Source organism: Phoenix dactylifera, chromosome 1 (assembly GCF_009389715.1).
Source record: "Phoenix dactylifera cultivar Barhee BC4 chromosome 1, palm_55x_up_171113_PBpolish2nd_filt_p, whole genome shotgun sequence".
NCBI classification, from domain to species: domain Eukaryota; kingdom Viridiplantae; phylum Streptophyta; class Magnoliopsida; order Arecales; family Arecaceae; genus Phoenix; species Phoenix dactylifera.
The window spans coordinates 13,911,299-13,931,851 of record NC_052392.1 but is presented as its reverse complement, the minus strand read 5'-3'; the positions used below and the strand labels follow the sequence as shown (position 1 = coordinate 13,931,851).

The 20,553-nt window shown below is 39.6% G+C and overlaps 1 protein-coding gene and 1 non-coding gene across 2 annotated transcripts; both read left to right on the top strand.

Moving 5' to 3' along the window:
* The first annotated feature begins 396 nt into the window (after window positions 1-396).
* Window positions 397-18,513, top strand: LOC103713549 (MLO-like protein 13). Its single transcript, XM_008800517.4, has 14 exons — window positions 397-1,076; window positions 2,334-2,391; window positions 3,176-3,402; window positions 10,514-10,630; window positions 10,733-10,793; window positions 10,888-10,967; window positions 15,811-15,885; window positions 16,005-16,093; window positions 16,197-16,246; window positions 17,066-17,106; window positions 17,405-17,614; window positions 17,684-17,751; window positions 17,879-17,939; window positions 18,037-18,513. Exons 1-14 carry the CDS (start codon window positions 912-914, stop codon window positions 18,322-18,324), a joined length of 1,590 nt encoding a protein of 529 aa, XP_008798739.2. The 5' UTR covers window positions 397-911; the 3' UTR covers window positions 18,325-18,513.
* On the top strand, window positions 5,860-5,966 carry LOC113463135. The gene has a single exon (XR_003386873.2). It is a non-coding gene; the product is annotated as a small nucleolar RNA R71 (small nucleolar RNA).
* Window positions 18,514-20,553: the final 2,040 nt, after the last annotated feature.

Here is a 20,553-nt window from a genome sequence, read left to right as displayed (position 1 = left end):
GAAGACTCAAAACTAAAGTGAATTGAAAGGGCATCTTACCCTCCAGGGTGGCCAATGCCATGGTCTGGTGCTCTTTTAAGAGCTTTCCCTTCCTCATCAGCACAAAAAATAACTGTGTTGTAATTGTGCCACCAAAAAAGCTAATCATATTCTTCTTGAAGGCGATTCATCTATTGTGATTAGATGGATTTTCAAACAATCTAGATCCACTACTGAACATCTCGTACTGCTAGATTCTTGGAGGCTTGTTGGAAATGAACGGAGCAGCAAATTGGATTGCCGTTTTTGTTACCGAGTATTTTGGTGGAATCTTATGAACGCCCTACTCTAATATTCTTGTCTTGTTTAGAGAGGTATTTTTTTTCTATATATGGCAGGAGAGTGGGAACCTTCTGGTCAATCAAAGGGCAAAAAAAAAAAAAAAAAAATCCACTCGCGTGGGCGATCTTGAATCCATCTCGTCCTTTTCCCTCCCTGCTCTTTTTCTTCTTTCCGTGTTCCAACTTCTCCTTCCCTCTTCTACTGCGTCTCTGCCGTCGTGTTTCTTTCCACCCCCGAAAAGGATTCGAATCCCCTGCCCTCTTTCCCTCTCTGACTCGCCTGGCTTCCCTCCTCCCTTTCTTTAAGGAGATTGGAGGAGAGGAGGATACCAAAGAGGAGGTTTTTTTGGGGGTACAAGAGAAGAGTCCTCTTCACAAGCAACACAGAGAGAGGGAGGCATCTCTGCCTTCGCCCACGATGTCTTCCCCTATCCCATACGCAAGACCAAGATATCAAAGGACGACTCCGACGTTGCCTACACTCTGCGCCTGCCCCTTTATTCCTCTCCCTTCCGACGGGTTTCCTTCCTTCTTCTCCGGAGGCTTTCGTCTCCTCCTCGCTGTTTATTTTATGGGCCTGGTGATTACATTATGCGGAGAGGGGGTTGGCTCTGGGAGGAAGAAGAGGTAATGGCTTCCGAAGCTTCTCCGGGGGGGACGCTCGAGTACACGCCGACGTGGGTGTTGGCTGCCGTCTGCAGTGTTATCATCGTCATCTCTCTTGCTGTCGAGCGCTTGCTGCACTACCTCGGAAAGGCACGTCAAGATTCGCGCTTTTCTTGGTTTCTTATTTCATTATCGCTTTTCTTTGATGCTGCTATTCTTTTTTTTGATGATGATGATGATGGCCTTTTGATTATCGTGACGGAATTGGACTGAGTTTGTGAAAAGTTTGAATTTTTATCAATAAAGTTTGTTTATTTTTTGATCACTATTTCTATGCGCTGCTTTTTTTTTTTGGCTTGAAGTTTCAAACTACTGCTACCATTTGTTGGGTTTGAATACTCAGCTCCGGTGATTGTAGACATCAAGAATGATGCAAGATGTCTTGGATGAACGAAAAATGCTTTTGAATGAGCAGATTGCACTTTTATATAGTTATATATCTATTTATTTACTCATGCTCATGTTCTTTTTTTTATTTTATTTTTGCTGCCGTGTTGGATTCTTCATGACCTTGGACGCGCAACACCTCTGTCCCATGTCCGGGTAATCCTGTTGCCTACAAATGCCTAATCATAAATACACATAACGTGAACAATATTATGGTGAAAATGTCAAGATCATGGTACTACTGGTCGGTACCAATGCATACCAACTATACCATATTATAAAAGTACCAAACCAGTATGCAGTATGAGGGCATCTACCAGGTATACCGATACTGTATTAGTATGGTATCAATACAGGATCTCGTGCCGAAATGGTGAATCTTGGTCGAGATTGATATTTATAATAACTAGAAAAGGTAGTAGCCTTTCATTTTTGAGAAAAAAAAGATTATGGCACCAATAAGACAACGTGGCAGGAATATTATTCAGACAGCTTGGACATGTGCACTAAACTCATGTTTGGGTTATAGAAAGCTACAAAAGAGATAGGGTAGACCTAAGAGGGGCTACCAGAGGTTGTGAGGATTTCAGGAAACTCCTGACTTGGTCATTTCCTTGTACAATATCAAGTAAGGGAAAGTGATTCATAAAGAACATTCCGAACATATGTTATAAGTTGTCTTTGTGATGGGTACTTTCTGTTCCTATAAATGGTTTTGACAAACCAAATGGAGCTCACATTAAATCTCCAAACTGGTGCCAAGTTTGATCATTGCTTGAAGTACGAGTGCAAGTGAAGTCAGCTTGGAATATAATGGCCAGTCCTAAATCAATATGCTTTCTAATGATTATGACAGTTTTTTGCTGCTTCCTATTTTCTTTTTCCAATTGATTTCCATTTTTGTGGGCATTCTGATATCTTTTTTGCTTTCTTATGGTTTTTGCTTGACATCATTTGCAGTTTTTGAAACATAAAAGGCAGGATGCACTTTTTGAGGCATTACAGAAGGTGAAAGAAGGTTAGCATGGTGATCTGGATTTCCACCAATAGTATTTTTACAAGCTCCAATGTATTCATTTATGTTGTTTGCTTTCTTTTACCTTTTTTAATGCTATTTTAATCGTTTGACATGCACAAATTGTTTGAGATATTAATGTTATTATCTCTTAATCTTTTCTCTGGGAAGTTATAGTTACCTGTTGTTTACATAGCCATTTTTATATCAAGTGTCATCATTGTCTCAGAATCTTGGTAAGGTTCTTGGATCTTTCTTGTCTCAGATGCTGGATGTGAGCTATTCTTGATACAAAAGCAGGAGTATGGATTATCATCTATATTAAAAGAAAGATATTTTGATATGGCTGCTTGGATTTGATTGTGAGATCTACAAATTAATTGTTAAAATCATACTTGATTAGATTAGGCAGATTGTTTCTCGTATATGTTGCTTAGGGTGGTGTAACCCATTTATATCCTTAGTTTTTTTTTTTACCGCTTTTGCTCATTCAAGGCATGAGATGACTGGCTGTTAGTATTGCTCGTGCCACAAGTTCAGATGACATGGTGATTGTCTTGTCTTAGTAGTACTAGGCTTTTTCTTTAGTCCAGCATATTAATTCAGTAACCTTCTTGGTTGCTATGAGTGTTCCTTGATGTTTGAAGTTGCCAAATAATATGATTGACTAAATCATGTAACCAGAGCTCATTAATAATAAATATGTATTAATTTTTCAACTTGTTGTTTATGTAGGACAGTTTGTCAAGGACACTCTGACACAGAGCTTGGTTTTGTTTGCATGCAGAGCTAATGCTACTCGGCTTTATTTCCCTTCTCCTAACTGTCTTTCAAGGTTCTATTAGCAACATCTGCATTCCAGAAAGTGTTTCAACTCACATGCTTCCATGCAAGAAGGAAGGCTTAACATCAGCGCAAGAAAATTATCATGGGAAGAACTTTTATCATGGTCGTACATGGAACAAGCGGAGGCTCTTGGCTGAGGGTGCTAGTTCTGATCACTGTACAAGTAAGGTATACTTCAAAACAGCTGAATTTGTTTTAAGATTTCTTTGAAATGGAAGAAATGTTAGAAATAAGAAAAAAAAAAAAAACAACACTGTTTGGGTCTGTCTAAGATGCCCCATTAAATACTAACAACACACGCATAGATAAAGATAGGAGCATCAAACATCACTATATCAATTGAATGAGTAGCATAGTGCATGAAAATATGTTGTTTGAAACAATTGTGTATTGCATGCAAACACTTGCTACCAAGAGACATTTCTGATATTGGAGCAAGGGAAGATACAGAAGCTAGTCAAAGAGAACTCGATTTTGATACATGATGCATTTGGCTTTTAATTGCAAAGAATGGTGAAATTGGTGGATACAATGATGGGAGTCGATAATGCATGTGTAGGAGAAATCTATTGGATACTACTGGAAACGTAGTTGAAAATTTGGTACATAATGATAGAGATGATGAATTATGCACTAAAGATTTGATTGAACAGATGTATGAAGAAAATGTAATGTGTGAGAGTTGGATCTTTTAGCACAGAATTCAGGAGGATGAAACAATTTATATTTGGTAACTTTTAGTAGAGGACTTGAGGGGGAAATGGTGGCAAGCATTTGAACATGGGAATGGGTATTTTTGATACTTAAGTTTGTAATGAGTGATAAGGTGACAATAGCAATGCACACTTAAGAGGAGAGATGAGAATTTAGCTACTTTTAAGAGTGAATTTGATGTGCATTTGATTATTATCTCCTTGGATAATAAAGACACTAAGATGATCTGAGCCTGCACAGTGTTAGTTATCCTAGTTAGTTATCCTCTCAAATTCTCCATGTCGAGTAGTAGAAAGGATTCAAGTCCTGTTGAGACATCTTGCCGGACATCAGGATGGGGCACCATCCCAGGTATTGTGATGAGACCATCCCACTGTCATCCCAGCATCTTATTCAGTGGATCCTCAAACATTTCCCTTCCAATCTTAAGGATAGGGTAGGACGACAGTGTATCCTGATGCGTTCGCAAAATTGCTCTCCCAAGTGCAGGAGAATCGCACAAGTAGTAAAACTCGGAAATCCGAGGTCGAATCCTCAGGGAACGGTATATGTATTATTAGCGTAATTTCAGATGTAATTTCAGATGGTTTTCAGAATTAAAAACAGAGAATAATAGGTAAATAAACAAAGTTCAATGAAACAGAGATGGTTGGCCAATCCGGATCCTTATATTTAGGGAGAATGTTGTGCTGCAAAATAGCACTCATATTTTCAGTTAAAAATGCCTTCTTCTTAACATTTAATCGGCGCTTGACAGTACACAAGTCCTTAAAAAATTTGGCGTATGAGGGTACTTGTTTAATTACATCAAGAAGAGGTATGTTGATCTTTACCTGCTTAAAAAGCTCAAGAATTTCAGAATTAGTTTCGAGCTTTTGCAACGGCCTTAACTGTTGTGGAAAAGGTGGAGGAAAAGGGCATTCAACTTTCTCGGTGGAAGTTGGGACCTCAACTTCTTCTTTGTCCTTTTTATCGGCTTTGGGCACATCAGAATTAGAAGTGACCTGCGGTCTCAATGGGACAGTCTGATCAATGACTTTCCTATTATGCAAAGTCATGATGCTCTTTGTGTGCTCTGTATGCGAACTAGAAGGAGCCGTATTATTACCATTATGCACTTGTGGGTTAGGTTGGGATTGAGCTGGAAGCTTACCCTTCTCCTGGGTATTTAGGACGGTAGTCAAAATTGACAATTGATTCCTTATATCTTCAAAATTTCGAGTATTTTGAGCATTGATATTGGCTTGACCTTGTAGAAAAGATTGTATAGATTGCAAGGTATCCTCGATATTCAGCTTTTGAGAGGGTGGTGATGCAAAAGTAGGATGTGCAGGTGGAGAAGCTGGATGGTATGACTGCTGAGGATGATCGTTTCTCCACCTAAAATTCGGATGATTCTTCCAACCAGGGTTATAGGTATACGAGAATGGATCATTATAAGGCTTCTGGTAGGAGTTCATAGCATTTGCTTGATCGTGCAAGACTTTCTTGAATGCCGGTATGGTGGGGCAATCTGTGGTGGTATGACCAGACATGTCGCAGATCCCACAACACTCATTTCTGAGCTCTATGGTCTTGAGGGGCTCAACCTTCCTAAGTTCAATTTCTTCTACCTTCCTAAGTTCAATTTCTTCTACCTTCCTAGTGAGGGCTGCCATTTTAGCATGAAGATCATCCTCAGTTTTGAGGTTGTAAAGGCCTCCCTGTCCAGAGCTAGTAGGCTTGGGGCAAAGATTTATTGTTTCTATCCCCGTTATCCCAAAGTTGGGCAGTCTCAGTAAGGGAATCCAAATACTCCCATGCCTCATCAGGTTGTTTTTCTAAAAATTTACCATTGCACATAGTCTCTACAAACTATTTCAACTGTGGAGATAAACCTTCATAGAAGAAGCTAATAGTTCTCCAAGTTTCGAACTGTGATGAGGGCATGAGAGAAGAAGGTCTTTAAATCTCTTCCAACATTCATAAAAAGTTTCATTGTCTTTTTGTTAAAAATTGCTGATATGCCTTTTTAGAAAGTTGGTCCTTTGTGCGGGAAAGAACTTTTTCAAAAATTCTCTCTGCATATCTTGCCAAGTTCTTATTGATCTAGGTCGTAAGGAGTTTAGCCATGTTTTGGCCTTATCCTTTAGAGAAAAAGGGAACAACGTCAGCTTGAGGATATCTTCGGTGACGTTCGGCACTCTAAATGTAATGCTCAATTCTTCAAAGTCTTTCAGATGAAGGTAAGGACTCTCGGACTCTAATCCATGAAATTTTGGTAGCAATTGAATTACCCCTGGTTTGATGTCAAAATGTCCTACATTATCAGGAAAAATCATGCATGAAGGCTGACTAGTTCTAGTAAGTTGTAGGTATTGTCTCAAAGTCATAATAGGGGGTTCACGTTCTCGATCATGGTGACTCCCCGCATCTTCATTTAAATCAGCCATCTCACAAGGGGTGAGATACTGCGATGAAATCTCAGGAATGTGTCCCAAGGATTGTCACAAAATGAACCACTTAATCGATCGGTGTTGTCCCTATTCCACTTTAGCATGCAAATTTTTTTTATAATTTTATTGTTATTTTATTATCTTTTTTTTAAAAAAACTGAAACTTACCTAAACTAAATCTCTAATTAAATCTGAAAAAATATACTAATAATTCGGCCGATCTTCGGCAATGGTGCTAAAAACTTGATGCGTTCGCAAAACTGCTCCCTCAAGTGCAGAAGAATCGCACAAGTAGTAAAACTTGGAAATCCGAGGTCGAATCCTCGGGGAACGGTATATGTATTATTAGCGTAATTTCAGATGTAATTTCAGATGGTTTTCAGAATTAAAAACAGAGAATAATAGGTAAATAAACAAAGTTCAATGAAATAGAGATGGTTAGGGATCTGGAATCCCCCTTGATGATATTGCATCCAAGAAATAAACTCTATGGTTCTTGATTAAAGATTAATAGTAGGATAGATCTAATCATGGTATATGTTTCATGAACACATGAACCCAACTTCTAAGCATTCATCATACCTATTACGTCTACGACAAATCAAATACTAAAGCAATCCATATATCAATAGACATAAACTATTAAAGAACTATCTACACAATAATTATGCAAGAATCATAACACATCAAAAATATAAATCAATAAGAGCAAAAGTTCAGAGTTTACTTCAAAGAAATTAATACATCAAAGGTTCCTCCATCACCCTTCACCTAAGAAATCAGCCTCTCATTAAAAACATTAGCCTCCCTCTCTCTTTTTCTTTTCTTTTCAGAAACAGAGCATTCTCTGTTTCTTCTCTTTTCTTTTTTTTTGAATGGCAGCCTCCTTTCTCAGCCGAGAGCTCTCCCCTGTGTAGTTCGCGAGAGCCCTAAAGCTTGCAGGGGGAATAGGTGCGGACGGGTGGGATGTTGGGACGCGGACGCGGGGCCTGCTGTGACGCTAGGATGCGCAGTGAACGGACGGACGGATGGACGCGGAAATGTTCGAGAGATCGTGAACTCCGAAAGCTGCGGACGCAGAAGAAGCGGACTGGTGGATTGCTAATCCGGAAGCTGATTCGGAGGGAACGGATGGAGTGGATGCATCACTGGAGGAAGCGGATCGCAGAATGATGCGGATTCGGAAGCTGGCTGCACGGAAGAATCTGCTGAGATGCAGGGACGCGGATGCGGAAGGGAGCTGATCGCAGGATGAAATTTGGATGCGCTAGACGCGGAGGATGTTGGGATTTGCTGGGACTCGGATAGACGCGTGGAGGGCGGATCCAACGCGGAAGAGGCGGATGGATCGGAAGGAAGCACGGATGCAGGATGCTGGGAGATCGCACACGGGCTCGGACGCTTGGGCTCATGGAAGAAGCTGGAATGTTGGAGTGCGTGGGATGAATCACGGGAGCTGGGACGCTGGAACGGAGAAGGAAACGGGCGCGGGACTTGGGACACGGTGGATCGCTCGCGGAAGGATGGGCTGCACGCGGGCTCCTTCAAATGGACGCACGGGATGAGACGTTGCAGTGAATGCGGACGGCTGGTAACGTTGCTCCTCCCCCTGTTCTCACACGGCTCACGGCTGATGTTCATGCGGCTGAACTAGTCTCCTTATGGTGTGCAACTGGGGCTGACCCAAGCTGTTGGGTCCTCTCTGATCTGGTGGAGCTAAGCCTGCTATATTCTTCTGCACCATGGCCTGATCCAGGCGCTCTGCTGTTGGTCTGCGCTGATGCATCTTGCTAGACCCAATACGCATTTTAGCCTTGATTTACGATCACTTGCACTCAACAAAAATATAATATTAAATCGGCAATTTAATCATTATCTGTTAACAATAATACTAATTCAAGCGGTATGTAAATCACACTTTTGTGCTCTCATCATGTCCCTTTCTACTACAAAACCCAAGATGGTCCCATCCAACAGGATTTATGTCATTGAATAGTAGCTTTGGAATTTGTAGGCGTTATTTTCATACAAGAGGTGATTCAAGAAATGTTAGAGATGGCGCATAGGTAATATGAAGGGCAGAAAAGGATTAGATGATTTGTTTCGATAGTTCAACAAGTATATGAAAAAAAGCAGCCAAGATCTCAGCCTTCATGATAATGTGTTCACTATTGATCAATCTTTCTGTGGAAATTAATAGAATTCATTATTTTCCTCTGCTTTTCTTCCAATTGTTTCCTAATTCTGGCTTTGTCTTTGCCCTAAGCCTTCATTTTGTTGCCAATTTGCTACTGGAGCAGATTGTGTTCCTTGTTGCTGGAATCTTCAGCAAAAAACTGAAAAAAATTCTGGTTTTACTAAAATAAACTTAATTGTGAATCGTGATTCCTTGCTGGAAGTCTGATTGAGGATGATACCGCATCAAATTCAAAGATGTAACTAATGCAACCGTTTTATAGAATGGACCATGCATATTCTCAAACAGAGATTAAACAAATATAGAACAGAATTAAAGCTGGTTCTAGAGATCAGAGTGTTTCTCAGATATTGATGCATTAGATAGAATGATGTATTTTCCCATATTTTAAAAAATAAAAAAGGTTCAAGGATGCAAGATGAGTATGACGATGCTAATGAGATTGTGTGGTAAATAAAAAAATTGAGATATGAGACAAGCACATTAAAAGAAGCGTATGGGCTGCATCAATCAAACACGAAGTGGTTAAGATTTGACTGAGACAAGGATGTGCAATAAAGATATGAAGAAGACCCTGCTGCATCTGCAAAGGAATGGGGCTTTAAAATGTCTTGTAAACAGGTTCAAAAAGCCTCAGTACAGCCCTGTACTGATCACTGGTTGATATGGTATGTATTGAAGTACATAGCCTGTACCGAAATATGGTTCGGTGAACATGTGGTACCTTGTATTGATGCCAGTTGGTGGAAGGTCAATAAGGTCTGAAAGTACTGCTCAGTACAGGATGTACCAACAGCACTTGAATCCTCCAAACGAAAAGGTGCGGAAGACCTGGATAACATGGATGGGGTGTTCCTCGAGAGTTAGAAAAATGTTTAATGATTGTGGATGCAGCCCTTGATATAAATGGTTGGCAAAGAATGATTGAAAAAGTGAACCCTAAATATCAGGGACAAAACTTGACGGTTATGGTTATATTCAATATGGTTCTTATGCACTTAATTATGTGTATATGCCTATATTTGCATTTGCAATCAATTTCAGCAAAATACTATTTATTAATATTCATAGATACTATTTATGATTTTTATCTATTTCAAAATTTTATATTTTCAGATAAACTGTCTTTGTTTACAGAAGTGTCCTTTCGGAACTTTTTGGAAGTTACCTATTTTGAATACCTAGGGTAGCTGGGTGCCATGGTTGTAACTTTGCCCAGATGGGTAGATGCACTTAACCATTTTACTCTGTGTTTTTTTTTTTGTTGTTGTTGTGTGTGTGTGTGTGTGTGTGTTGGGGGGGGGGGGTGTGTCAGGGCCAAGAGAGCATTTGTTGATGCCTCAGCCAAGCTAGTCGTACACAGGCACTTAATCAGTTATAATTAATTTAACTATATCTGCACAATATTGGTTAGCATTTTGAAAAGGATCGTGAGATATAAAATGTTGAAATATATGTTCAGTGGTGACAATGTTGAATACAGAAGCATATATAATTTGGTTGTGTCATCTCTTGCTAATTACTCATTAGAAAGAAAATGTGCAGTAGTATCATTAGTGCTGCCAGTGCAGAAGTCACAGGAGGCAATTGCATGTATAAGAGGTTCCTTAGCATTTTGGTGTGCCCTTCAAATGTAACCAAAGGTTCATTTTTATAATTGTTGACATTAAAACTCTACACATATATCAAATAATGCATAAAAATATGTACATGTCTCGCCGACCACTCTTGTCTCAGCTAGTTGGCATTCCTCTCTCCATCTGAGGGGTCTAGGGTTCATATTGTGATGTTAGCAACCCCCCGTGTTTTTGTTTCTAGAAAAAAAAGAGTATGTGTGACAAATGTCAATTGCTTTTTGTCGATCAAGTTAAAGAAGTTTGTCTAATGATAATGGGCTATATTAATTGTATCCTTTTTTATCCCCTAATTCTAGGGCAAGGTTCCGCTGTTATCCCTTGAAGCATTACACCAATTGCACATCTTTATCTTCGTTCTCGCAGTTGTTCATGTTGTGTTCTGTGCCACTACTATGGTTCTTGGAGGAGCTAAGGTAAATTCATGCTATAAAGTTATTTCTTGTCATGAATGGGCATGCACATAAATGTTCGTGCGCAAGAGGGGAACTTATAATATTTTGTGATACTGTTTACAGATTAGACATTGGAAGCATTGGGAGGATGCAATTCAGCTAGAAATTAGCAAGCATGAGAAGCGTAATTTGACCTATGTCTTGTTTATGGCCCTTGTAAATTGTTTCAGACTTTTGTTGTTGATATTAGCATCGTAATATTGTTGTACAATCAACAGCACCAGATCACCGTCGCTTTGAGTTTGTCAAGGAGCGTGCAATGGGATTTTGGAGGAAGTCAGCAGTTGTAAGCTGGCTGGTAAGTCACTTTTCTGTAGTAATTTCAATGCTGCAGTATTTTATCATTTCTTGTTATTTTCTACTGGGATGACGGTCCATGCATAATCGAAATCCCCATATGAGCTGTTTTGCCATGGTTGTGAAATGATCTGACATGGATGCCTAACTAAAAAGGCAAATCATTGTTCTAACCAGGCCGCTACAGCCTGTGTGAACTTCAAAATATTTTTTCTCTTCCTCTGGTGCTAATGCTACTGATGCTTCCTTTCTCCACAAACCAATTTTACATGAATGGACATTAATTTAGACTTTAAAGTAACCTTTTGGAAATGTTAGCACATTGAATCAATTGAAATTGCTGCTTGAAGAGATAGCTAGTAGTGATATATTGGATAAAGCAAATAGCAAGGGCCTATTGAAGCTTGCTAAAGTAGGAAATCCAAATTAGTTGAAGGGTAGATATTTTCTTGTTGCAGATTGAGGAAGATAGTCAGATGGGAACAGTTAATACTTCCATATGGTGGCTGATGCTCAAAAACAATGGAACTTTTTTACATGAATAGAGGTTAATGGAAATTGGTTGAGGAATAGGGCAAGGATATTGTTTTTTTCTTGAGTATCTATATCTCAAAGAGAAAACTGTTAAGAGTCATTTGGAAGTTGGACAATTTTTCTCGTTCACTTAAGAACTTAAGTTTGGTATGGAGATAGACTTTTGAGGAGGAGGAGGTTGAAGAAGCACCAACTGAACCTGGAAAGGAGATAACAAAGCTTCTAGTTCCATGTTTTTTTTTTCTTTTTTGTATTTTCCAAAAATTTTGTGGTGATGGAAGTTGCACAGGACTTTCACCAAAAGGGATGGGTGGATTATGGTGCAATTTCTTCTTTTATTACTTTGTTATCAAGTGAAGGTTGCACTGAGGAGTGAGATAGTGTCATTTATCCATAGGCTTTATGGAGAGATGAAAAGCTTGGATGATCGGTACTTGCTTTATGTCCATATGAGCTGAACTTCAAAAGGTTATTTTAAACATTCAAGATTTCAAGGGCATTGAGACTAGAAGATCTACTCTTCCTAAGTTCCTGTTTTCGTTATATGATGAGAATACTTTTACTAGACACATGTTAAGAGGGAAGAATATCTTGCACGGTTTTTGGTTCTTTTAGGCCTACTTTGTGCACTCTTTATGGTCCATTTCACATCTTTTTGTATGGAAGGAGTACCTCTGAAGTATTTTCCTTATACTATGATGCTTAGAAATGGTGTTGGACCCTGCACGAACATAGATAAAATATTCTAGTGGGGTTGAAAATGAAGAGAGGAAATTTGGCACCAAACAAAATTGTTGAGTTGCATGATAGAGCTTCTTTTGTCATCTAGTGTCTTTCTTGAGTATTCTACTCATCTATTTTTGACCCAGCAAAAGGGAGGATGGACAAAAGGGGAGGTCTATATTGATGGAGGGAGAAAGATTCACATCACATTCACACTTTATAGCCACTATATCTCTGCACATGCAATGCATGTGCTGGAACATATGAATGACTGTGATTTTCTCCTATTTATATAATTTAATATCTATCGTACTGTTTTTGATAGTGCAGTTCTCTTCTTTCTCTCAGCAAAGATATTGATTAATAGGGATTAGAGATATATTTAGTTAAATGAGATTCGATTAAATATATCAGTTAACAAGGATTGGAGATATAGTTAGTTAGATGAGCATTATTTTAAATTATAATGGGTGGAGAAATGGGACCTACACTGAGAAATCTTTGAAAAGATTGAGAGATGGTTCCTCATTATCTTATTTGAGATTAATTTAAAATAGTTCAAGTTGGAACAGATAAAAAAATAATAATTTTCTTCAGTAACAGCTTACATGATGCAAGGAATCTAATCTCTTTCGAGTTTCAACAACTGAAATTAGAAAGGTATCTAATCTCTCCATAATATCTGTCATATATTTTTTTCGAAAAAAAAGCACACCAAAGGAAACAAATAAGTGATTTATTTTCAAGGAGTTTCTTTCCTTTTCTTCATGTCATTATGTTCTTTGTTTCATTCCGGCATGCGATGAGTATTAGGACTATACACTTACCTTAAATCCCTTTATGTGTGGGGCATGCAAGAAAGTGGGAGGTTTCACTTTTTGGAGTTGGCCGCTTGGGGCCAGCCTCAAGGCTTTTCCATTTTATATAGGGAGTTTGATATTTCATATCTATTTAAAGTTTCCTAATATTGTCTTAGAGGACTTGATGAAGCTTCAAGATCTATTGCATTTCTTTTTAACCTGGTCAATTGGGAGCGTAATATCTGATTTCTGTAGAATGATTAGGTATTGGGAAGCACAAAAAATGGAATTCAACTATTTTTATTAAGTGATTGTGGAAATTTGAGATGGGAGGGAACAACATCAGACTCTGTTATCACTGTCGCAGGTGCTGGAATGGAGTGGGGATGGAGATGCAAAAGATGTAAATTGTTTTTCCATTCTCTTTTTCAAAAGTTATCTACATGTTGAAATAGATATTTCAGGTTAAATCACTGTGTCATCAGTAAACAGGAAGTCTATTTCAATATCAGTTTTGTTTGTAGGAGATAAGCCCTTGAGTTCTTGTTTTCATCTTCAGAGGGTAGCCAGTGTGAGTGCAGGATGATTTGCTGGTACTTGAGTCCTTTATAAAGATCGCCAGTATAACTTTGAATCCAATGCCAGAATGTTAGATGGAGGAATGAGAATATATGGCTCTTGTAAAGAATTTGAATACTAACTATGTTTCTTAAACTAGAAGGTGGGATGATCCTGAATAGTAGTGTACTTCAGCATAATGTCATGTATTGAAAAGAAAAAAGAATATTCTGCTCGTGATAATGAGGCCAAGTTTAGTCTGTGGTAGGGAGTTGTTTCATTTCATCAAAATTTGACCAGACAGTGACCACTGTTAAAAGTCAAATATAGTGAATTACCTTGTGTGCATGTTCATTTTATGGGCTTCAAGAAAGGTAAATTGGAAAAAGAACTTCTTTTCCATTGGGAGTGGGCTAGAATACTTCGGACACATTTGTTGGTTTTGGAAGGAAATTCACTAGGTATTCTTCAAATGTTAATCTTATAATTATGAGGTGGCTAGAGGCTAAGCTTGAAGGGAGGACCTTTGAAATTTAATTAACTTTGAGGAGATACAGGGTACACAGAGTAATAGAACTTGCTCTCTTGGCCTCGGAATTGAAGTTTCAAGGGGAATGGCTTTCTAGTTTCTCTAAGGAATCATGTCTGCTTAACTTGGCTGGAGTCAAATTTGGAGTAAGATTCAGATAGTTGAGTAGCATCTGCTACCCGAACCCAAGTTGGAAGCCCTGCTCCTAGATATTCTGAAACATAACCATATATCATGCCTTGTCTATCAGCTGGCTTTATGAATTCTTACTGGTTGATCACTACTGGAACACTCAAGGTCAAATTTACTCCTTTTCTTTAACAGGGTCTCTTAGAATTTGGTGGTTTTGGGCCTTTTAGGGTGAAGATCCGGAATAAAGTGGGAGGAAAAATTAGTGTGGGAAATACTGGAATAGCTTGAATTTAATGTATTGACTGCTTCTGCGGAAGACAATATCATAATCTTTTAGGCAAGCGAAGGAAGACGACCTTTCTCTAGTGACATGTGTGACATTGCAAGAGAACGTGTCTACCTTTCAAACTCTTATTGGAGCGAATGATATCCATCTCCATAGCCCTTGGGGTTTAGAGAAGTTGATGCAAGACTTCTGCTTTAGTTTTGTTGTGTTTCTTCATGCCGGTCTGTTACCACTTTTTGGTTGGGAAAACTCCTCTTTTATCAATTATACAAATTATCAGGAAGTGGAAAATCATGACTAAACTTTTCTCACTGATGTTGGGGGCAACCTATATGGCTTATCAGTCACTTCTGTTTAGGTTAGGGTGGTTTTGCTCTCAAAGATGATATTGCTTCTCCACTTGCTTTTTGTTTACATACAGATTAATATTTTCAGTTTAACAAGTTCTGATGTGTAGGATTGAGTAGTTAATTTGATGTCACAACCTCAAACATGGGTCCAATAATTCATAAAATTTAGTACGAGATCAGTATCATTTTCTTTGTATTGGAAATTCAAATTTCTATGGGGAACTTTGGAAGCTATCCCTAATAGGTCTTGACGATCCTTGTAGTATTATGTGGAATCTTGATTTTAAAATTCTCTTATGTTCATCATGAAAACTAAGATTTTAGTTCCTTGGGCAAATGCATCAAGAAAGCAATAACCATAATATACAAGCATTATCCTGCTTGGGTTTGCTTCATGAATTCCTTCTCTTTTCTTTTTATTAAAATTGGATAAAATCAAATCAAAACATATATTGTATCCTGTCCCTCTTCTAATACTACTGCCTCTCAATCAGACAATACTTCACATTTATAAAGCAGACCTGGGTGTTGCGTCAATTGCAAAAATTCACTAAATATATGAATTTCTGTGAGTGTGGACAGGGACTTCTTATCAGCGACATTCCTTTTCAGTGAACATTATTTGGGCATGGCTTCATAAGGGTTTAAACAGATGTAAGATTGTTTGGGAAATAATAAAGAAAGTGACGAAATATTAAAGCATTCCTGTGAACCCTCTTTTTACATATTCTGGTATTATCTTGATCTGCAATGTGTTCTGTCCAAACCAAGATATGGAACTCATGTTATGCTTGAGGTATAAATTAGGAAAGATAAATTTATTACATAAGGATTTTTTTTGGTGAGATTACATAAAGAATTTGAAATTCTGAATTAACTCAAATGTGCATTTATCTTGAGAAATGGTTCTTCTGTCTCATATTTGGTTGTAGATTGCATTCTTCAAGCAGTTTTCTGCCTCAGTCACTAAATCAGATTACAGAGCACTAAGAGAAGGATTCATCATGGTAGGAGCAGCACTGCTAGACATTGTGGATTTTGAAATTCTTACATTTTTATTATTCTTCTCCATGCTTGTACCTTGTACATGCTCAGATACTGTATGAACTTTTATGTATAATTCCAGCGTCACTGTCCTACACATCCGCACTTTGATTTCCACAAGTACATGATGCGTGCTCTTGAGGATGATTTTAGGAGAGTTGTTGGCATAAGGTATGCATACTGATAATTTCTCATCTTTTCTTGAGTCCTTTGGGCTTGTTACCAAGTCTAGCCACATTTACACCTTTTCACTGGAAACTTGCTTTTCATGCAGCTGGTATCTCTGGCTCTTTGTTGTCATCTTCCTGTTATTGAATGTGCACGGTATGTTGGGAGTAGTGGTATTTTTTTTGGATATCTGTGAGTGGTGCACGGTGTATTCACTCATCTTTCAAATTTCTTCGACCACCCACCAAAAGTGAGGTGTGGTAGAGCATAGTCCACTATTAAGTAACTATACATGTTAATGTAATGTTCATTACATATATGTATTTTAACATATATGTATTTTCTGGTGTAATTATGTATTGGCTTGGTGGTCAAAAGATAGTAAACACATTATCTAATAGTGTGTAAGCAGCTGTTAAAATGTCCGCTTTCCTATATTTTGAATGTTAAGCCTGTACACAAACATGGAAAATCTATTTTTGATCACTGCAATTGTATCTAGTTTACTTGTCAACATAATAAAGGATTTGAGAGTGAAAATAGTATAGTTTATTAAGACCTATAATCGGTGTTGCAGTTTAATGTCTTTAACTTATATCCTTGGATTTGACTTTAACTAACCTAACACTTGAAGAAGGCAGTATGAATTTGTATTAGGTTAAGCTGTAGATTAAAGAAAGGTAAATTATGCAGCAATTTTAGTTTCACACACAGCCATTATAAATCCATGGTAGTTACGAAGAAAGATGCAAGATCTTATTATATTTAAGCATTTGTATAAATGGTGACAAAATGCTGGTAGTTGAAACCAATCAAAACACCACCATGTCTAACTCACTCTATGTAAGCCAAAGATGATCTTTCATCCATGCATACGGTTTATTGGAGGGATACTATATGCAAAAATGATTCTACGATTCATAAGGCACAGAGATGCCATTTAATTAATGCTTTTAGTTTAAATTGTTAATGCAGGATGGCACACGTACTTCTGGTTGTCTTTCCTGCCTCTTATTGTAAGTATACCAAGCCTTGTAACAGCACCAGTGCTGCATAAATGCATTCTAAGAAGTTTAAGGACTCATAATTCCTACTGAGGTTCAAATCATGATTATTCAAAGTTGTGTTGAAACCTTGCTGCCAGAGGAAAAAAAAAAGAGTCGACTTGAGACTTTAGAAAAACTAAAACATGCTTCTTGAAAGGCTAATTATTATATATTGAATTTGTTGAATTTCAAGTTGGAAACTTGAGCTTGTATTAGGTTGAATCTAGTTTACGAACCGAAGCTGAGCAGTTTTCCAGAGAATTTGCAGCTTCTGCTTGTTGTGGGTGCAAAGCTGGAGCACATTATTACTCGGCTGGCTCATCTAGCAGTGATGCCTGGTGATGACAAGGGAGGAGCAGCACGTGTGAAGCCATCTGATGAACATTTTTGGTTCAATAGACCTGACATCGTCCTTTACTTGATTCATTTCATATTATTTCAGAATGCCTTTGAGATTGCATTTTTCTTCTGGATCTGGGTAAGTAAACTGCGACTGACTATGTGCTGCAATGTGTGTATTTCTGCTGATTCATCCTACAATCTTTAGACCACGTATGGATTCAAGTCCTGCATCATGGAAAGTGTGGGTTATCTCGTCCCTCGTCTTGTCTTCGGGTATTCCTCTGTCTTTGCCCTCTGGGCCCCTTGGATCTGATGACATTCTTAGAATATCAATTAATTCCGACACAAAATAGATAAAGCGGTTCACTGGTACTAATGTTGAGATGGATTAATTTGACAGAGTGATCATTCAACTCCTCTGCAGCTACAGCACTCTTCCTTTGTATGCTATCGTCTCACAGGTCAGTCATACATCCATTTTCTTTTTACAGCAATGCAAGTCTCCCTCCCGGTGGGACTTTTGAGTTGGTTCTCATGGATTGAATTCATTGAACTCAGATGGGCGACATGTTTAAACGAGCAATCTTCGCCGAACGTTTGCATTTGCTGCTGCACGGTTGGGTCGAGGGTGCAAGAAAGCGCAAGAGGGCAGGCCCCAGTCTTTCTTCAGTTCTGGGATGGTTCGGTCACAAGGATAAGAAGAGCAACCATTCTGGTGGTAGCGATATTCCAATGCAGAGCATCACCTCGGAAGTTCCTGAGAGTTCTCACAATGTCCTGCGATCAGCTGCCTTGGAAGGAACAATAGCCTCGTCGACAGAGATATCACAGGTGCAAGCTGTGTAGCTGAATTGTATTAGAGCTCAGAATGCCGGGTAACTGCATCCCTTCGTTGAGAGCATGGATTCAGCAAACGATGCTTTCTGCTTGTAATGAACAACTTTTCTTTGGATTTTGGGTAACCATCCTATCTGCTACCTTGATGTGGATAGCTTCATAAGCTTATCATAAATTTCTTGAAGGCACCTTGGAAACCGTTAGTGCGTCGTGCTGAAGAAGCTCGTGCAGTTTCAAATATTTCGGATTTTTATCAGCCAAAATTTTTGTACATCATGATGTCTGGAGGTTTTGTCGATCGCTTCAGGTGCAAAGGGTGGAGTGAGGGAGTGCGGATTCTCTGTAACCTTCTACGTTACGTACTTGCGTCTTTTTTATTGGCCCTTCATGATCCACCGTCCACGTAATCACAGTCAGGCCCGCACCTCTGCTGGAAGCAAAGGAGATGGGAGGCTTTCCCTCCATCTCTTCCATCACCTTTTCCTATCCTTCAACTCCTCCTACTTTGCTGCCACGGTCGAGGGAGATGGTGAGAACTTCGACCTTGCCGACGGTGGCGAGGGTGCCGAGATTGGGTTCGGCGGTGGTTGTGTAGCTCGCCCAAGAGGAGGCTACTAATGACATCGATGAAGCTGTTGAGGGCATTGATGGTGATGGTGGAGAATCTCGGGGGTGAGGAACTCAATAGCTAGCCGATCTTCCACTAGTTGCCTCCGGCCGTGTTACCCACGGCTGGAGGCACCAGGCTTGAGCTAGCTGGACTCTGATTCAAGCTAATCTAGGGTTAAAATTTCTAGACTTGACCCGACTCAGACTCGAGATAGGCAATTGTAATATCAAGCGGAGCCCAAACATAACTCAGCTTGCTGCTCAAGCTAGGCTATCCAGCATAGCCCAAATGTGCAACTCAACTTACTCGTCTTTAGTTCGTCGCACTTTTGGAAGTATTACATTAAAAATACAGCATTCTAATGTTTGCACTCTAGATTGAAACTATCAATAACAAAATTATGCCTCGGGAAGATAAAGATTGGTTTCTTGGCTCCTAAAAGGTAGGTTTGTTAGCCAACTATGGCAAAATATTTTCAATATGTTTAGTAATTGATCAAAGAAAGATGATTAAAACATTAGATTATTTGAATGTTCATATCCAAATTGGCCTTTGTCCGGAAAGAAGCTCCAACTCTCATCCAGAGCTACAAGGTTACGAGTCCAAGGGGACCAGTGCCCTTATCGTATATGAAAGGACAAAAGTGATGACCCTGAAGTTGATAATTGGATGAGAGCATCTTGGTAGGAAAGAGACGTAACGAGCTAAAAGATGATACAGTGGTTCCCACCAAGACTCGCTTCCATATTGCAGCATGACGAACGTTTCTCATGTGCACTGCCAACTTCAAGGCAATGCTTGTCCTATGGCATCCACGCAATCAATCAGGTATTTTTTTTTTTTTGCTAAAAGCGGGTTTTCATACAAAACGTGTACGAATACACCCAATAAAGTCAAAAAATACTAACTCACGGAGAGCCAGAGGCAGCTCCCCCTCCCCCACCCACAGGGTGTATCCTGAATGATGAGCCGCGAAGGCAGCCACCCAGTCGGCTGCCCCGTTGGCTTCTCGAAATACATGCTTGGCCTGAATGGCCACCCCAACCCCACACATCATCCCTATGTCCCGAACCAAGGGGTGGTCTGAGCCCTCACCCCTCAGCCCCTTCTGAATCCAACTGATGACTGTGGCTGAGTCGCCTTCCAAAACAATCGAGCCAGCCTGCAAAGCCTGCCTCGCATATCGAAGCCCGGCCCAGGCAGCTCGTAACTCTGCCCCGGGGACCGATATGCCGAACAGTTGACATCCCCCTGCTGCCACGACTCTGGAGTGCGGGTCCCGTATCACAAAGCCCGCACCACCTCGCGCGCCTCCATCCAAAACCGATCCATCGAAGTTGACCTTGAGGAAACTCGGGGGTGGGGGTTCCCAGGTGAAGAATACCATCTGAGAAGCTGCCGAGGCAGAAAGAGAACCCCAGGTGTCCCGAGCTATCAGAGGTCCATCTGAAGAGGATCTGATCTCCAAAGCCTGTACGTGCGCTAGCTCCACCACGAACCTCGGTGACACCCTGCGCTCACCGAGGGTACGAGCGTTCCGTGCCAGCCAGATCTGATGTGCTGTGCAAGTCGCTCGAATAGCCTTCTGACATGTCCGAGGGCGGACCAACCACTGCTGCATCGTCTGT

Excerpts from the sequence above, each read along its gene's own strand:
- LOC103713549 (XM_008800517.4), top strand. The coding sequence starts at position 912 with ATGCGGAGAGGGGGTTGGCTCTGGGAGGAAGAAGAGGTAATGGCTTCC. Across the intron at positions 2,392-3,175 it reads ATTACAGAAGGTGAAAGAAG|AGCTAATGCTACTCGGCTTT; the intron begins GTTAGCATGGTG and ends GTTTGCATGCAG. Across the intron at positions 17,752-17,878 it reads GTCCCTCGTCTTGTCTTCGG|AGTGATCATTCAACTCCTCT; the intron begins GTATTCCTCTGT and ends TTAATTTGACAG.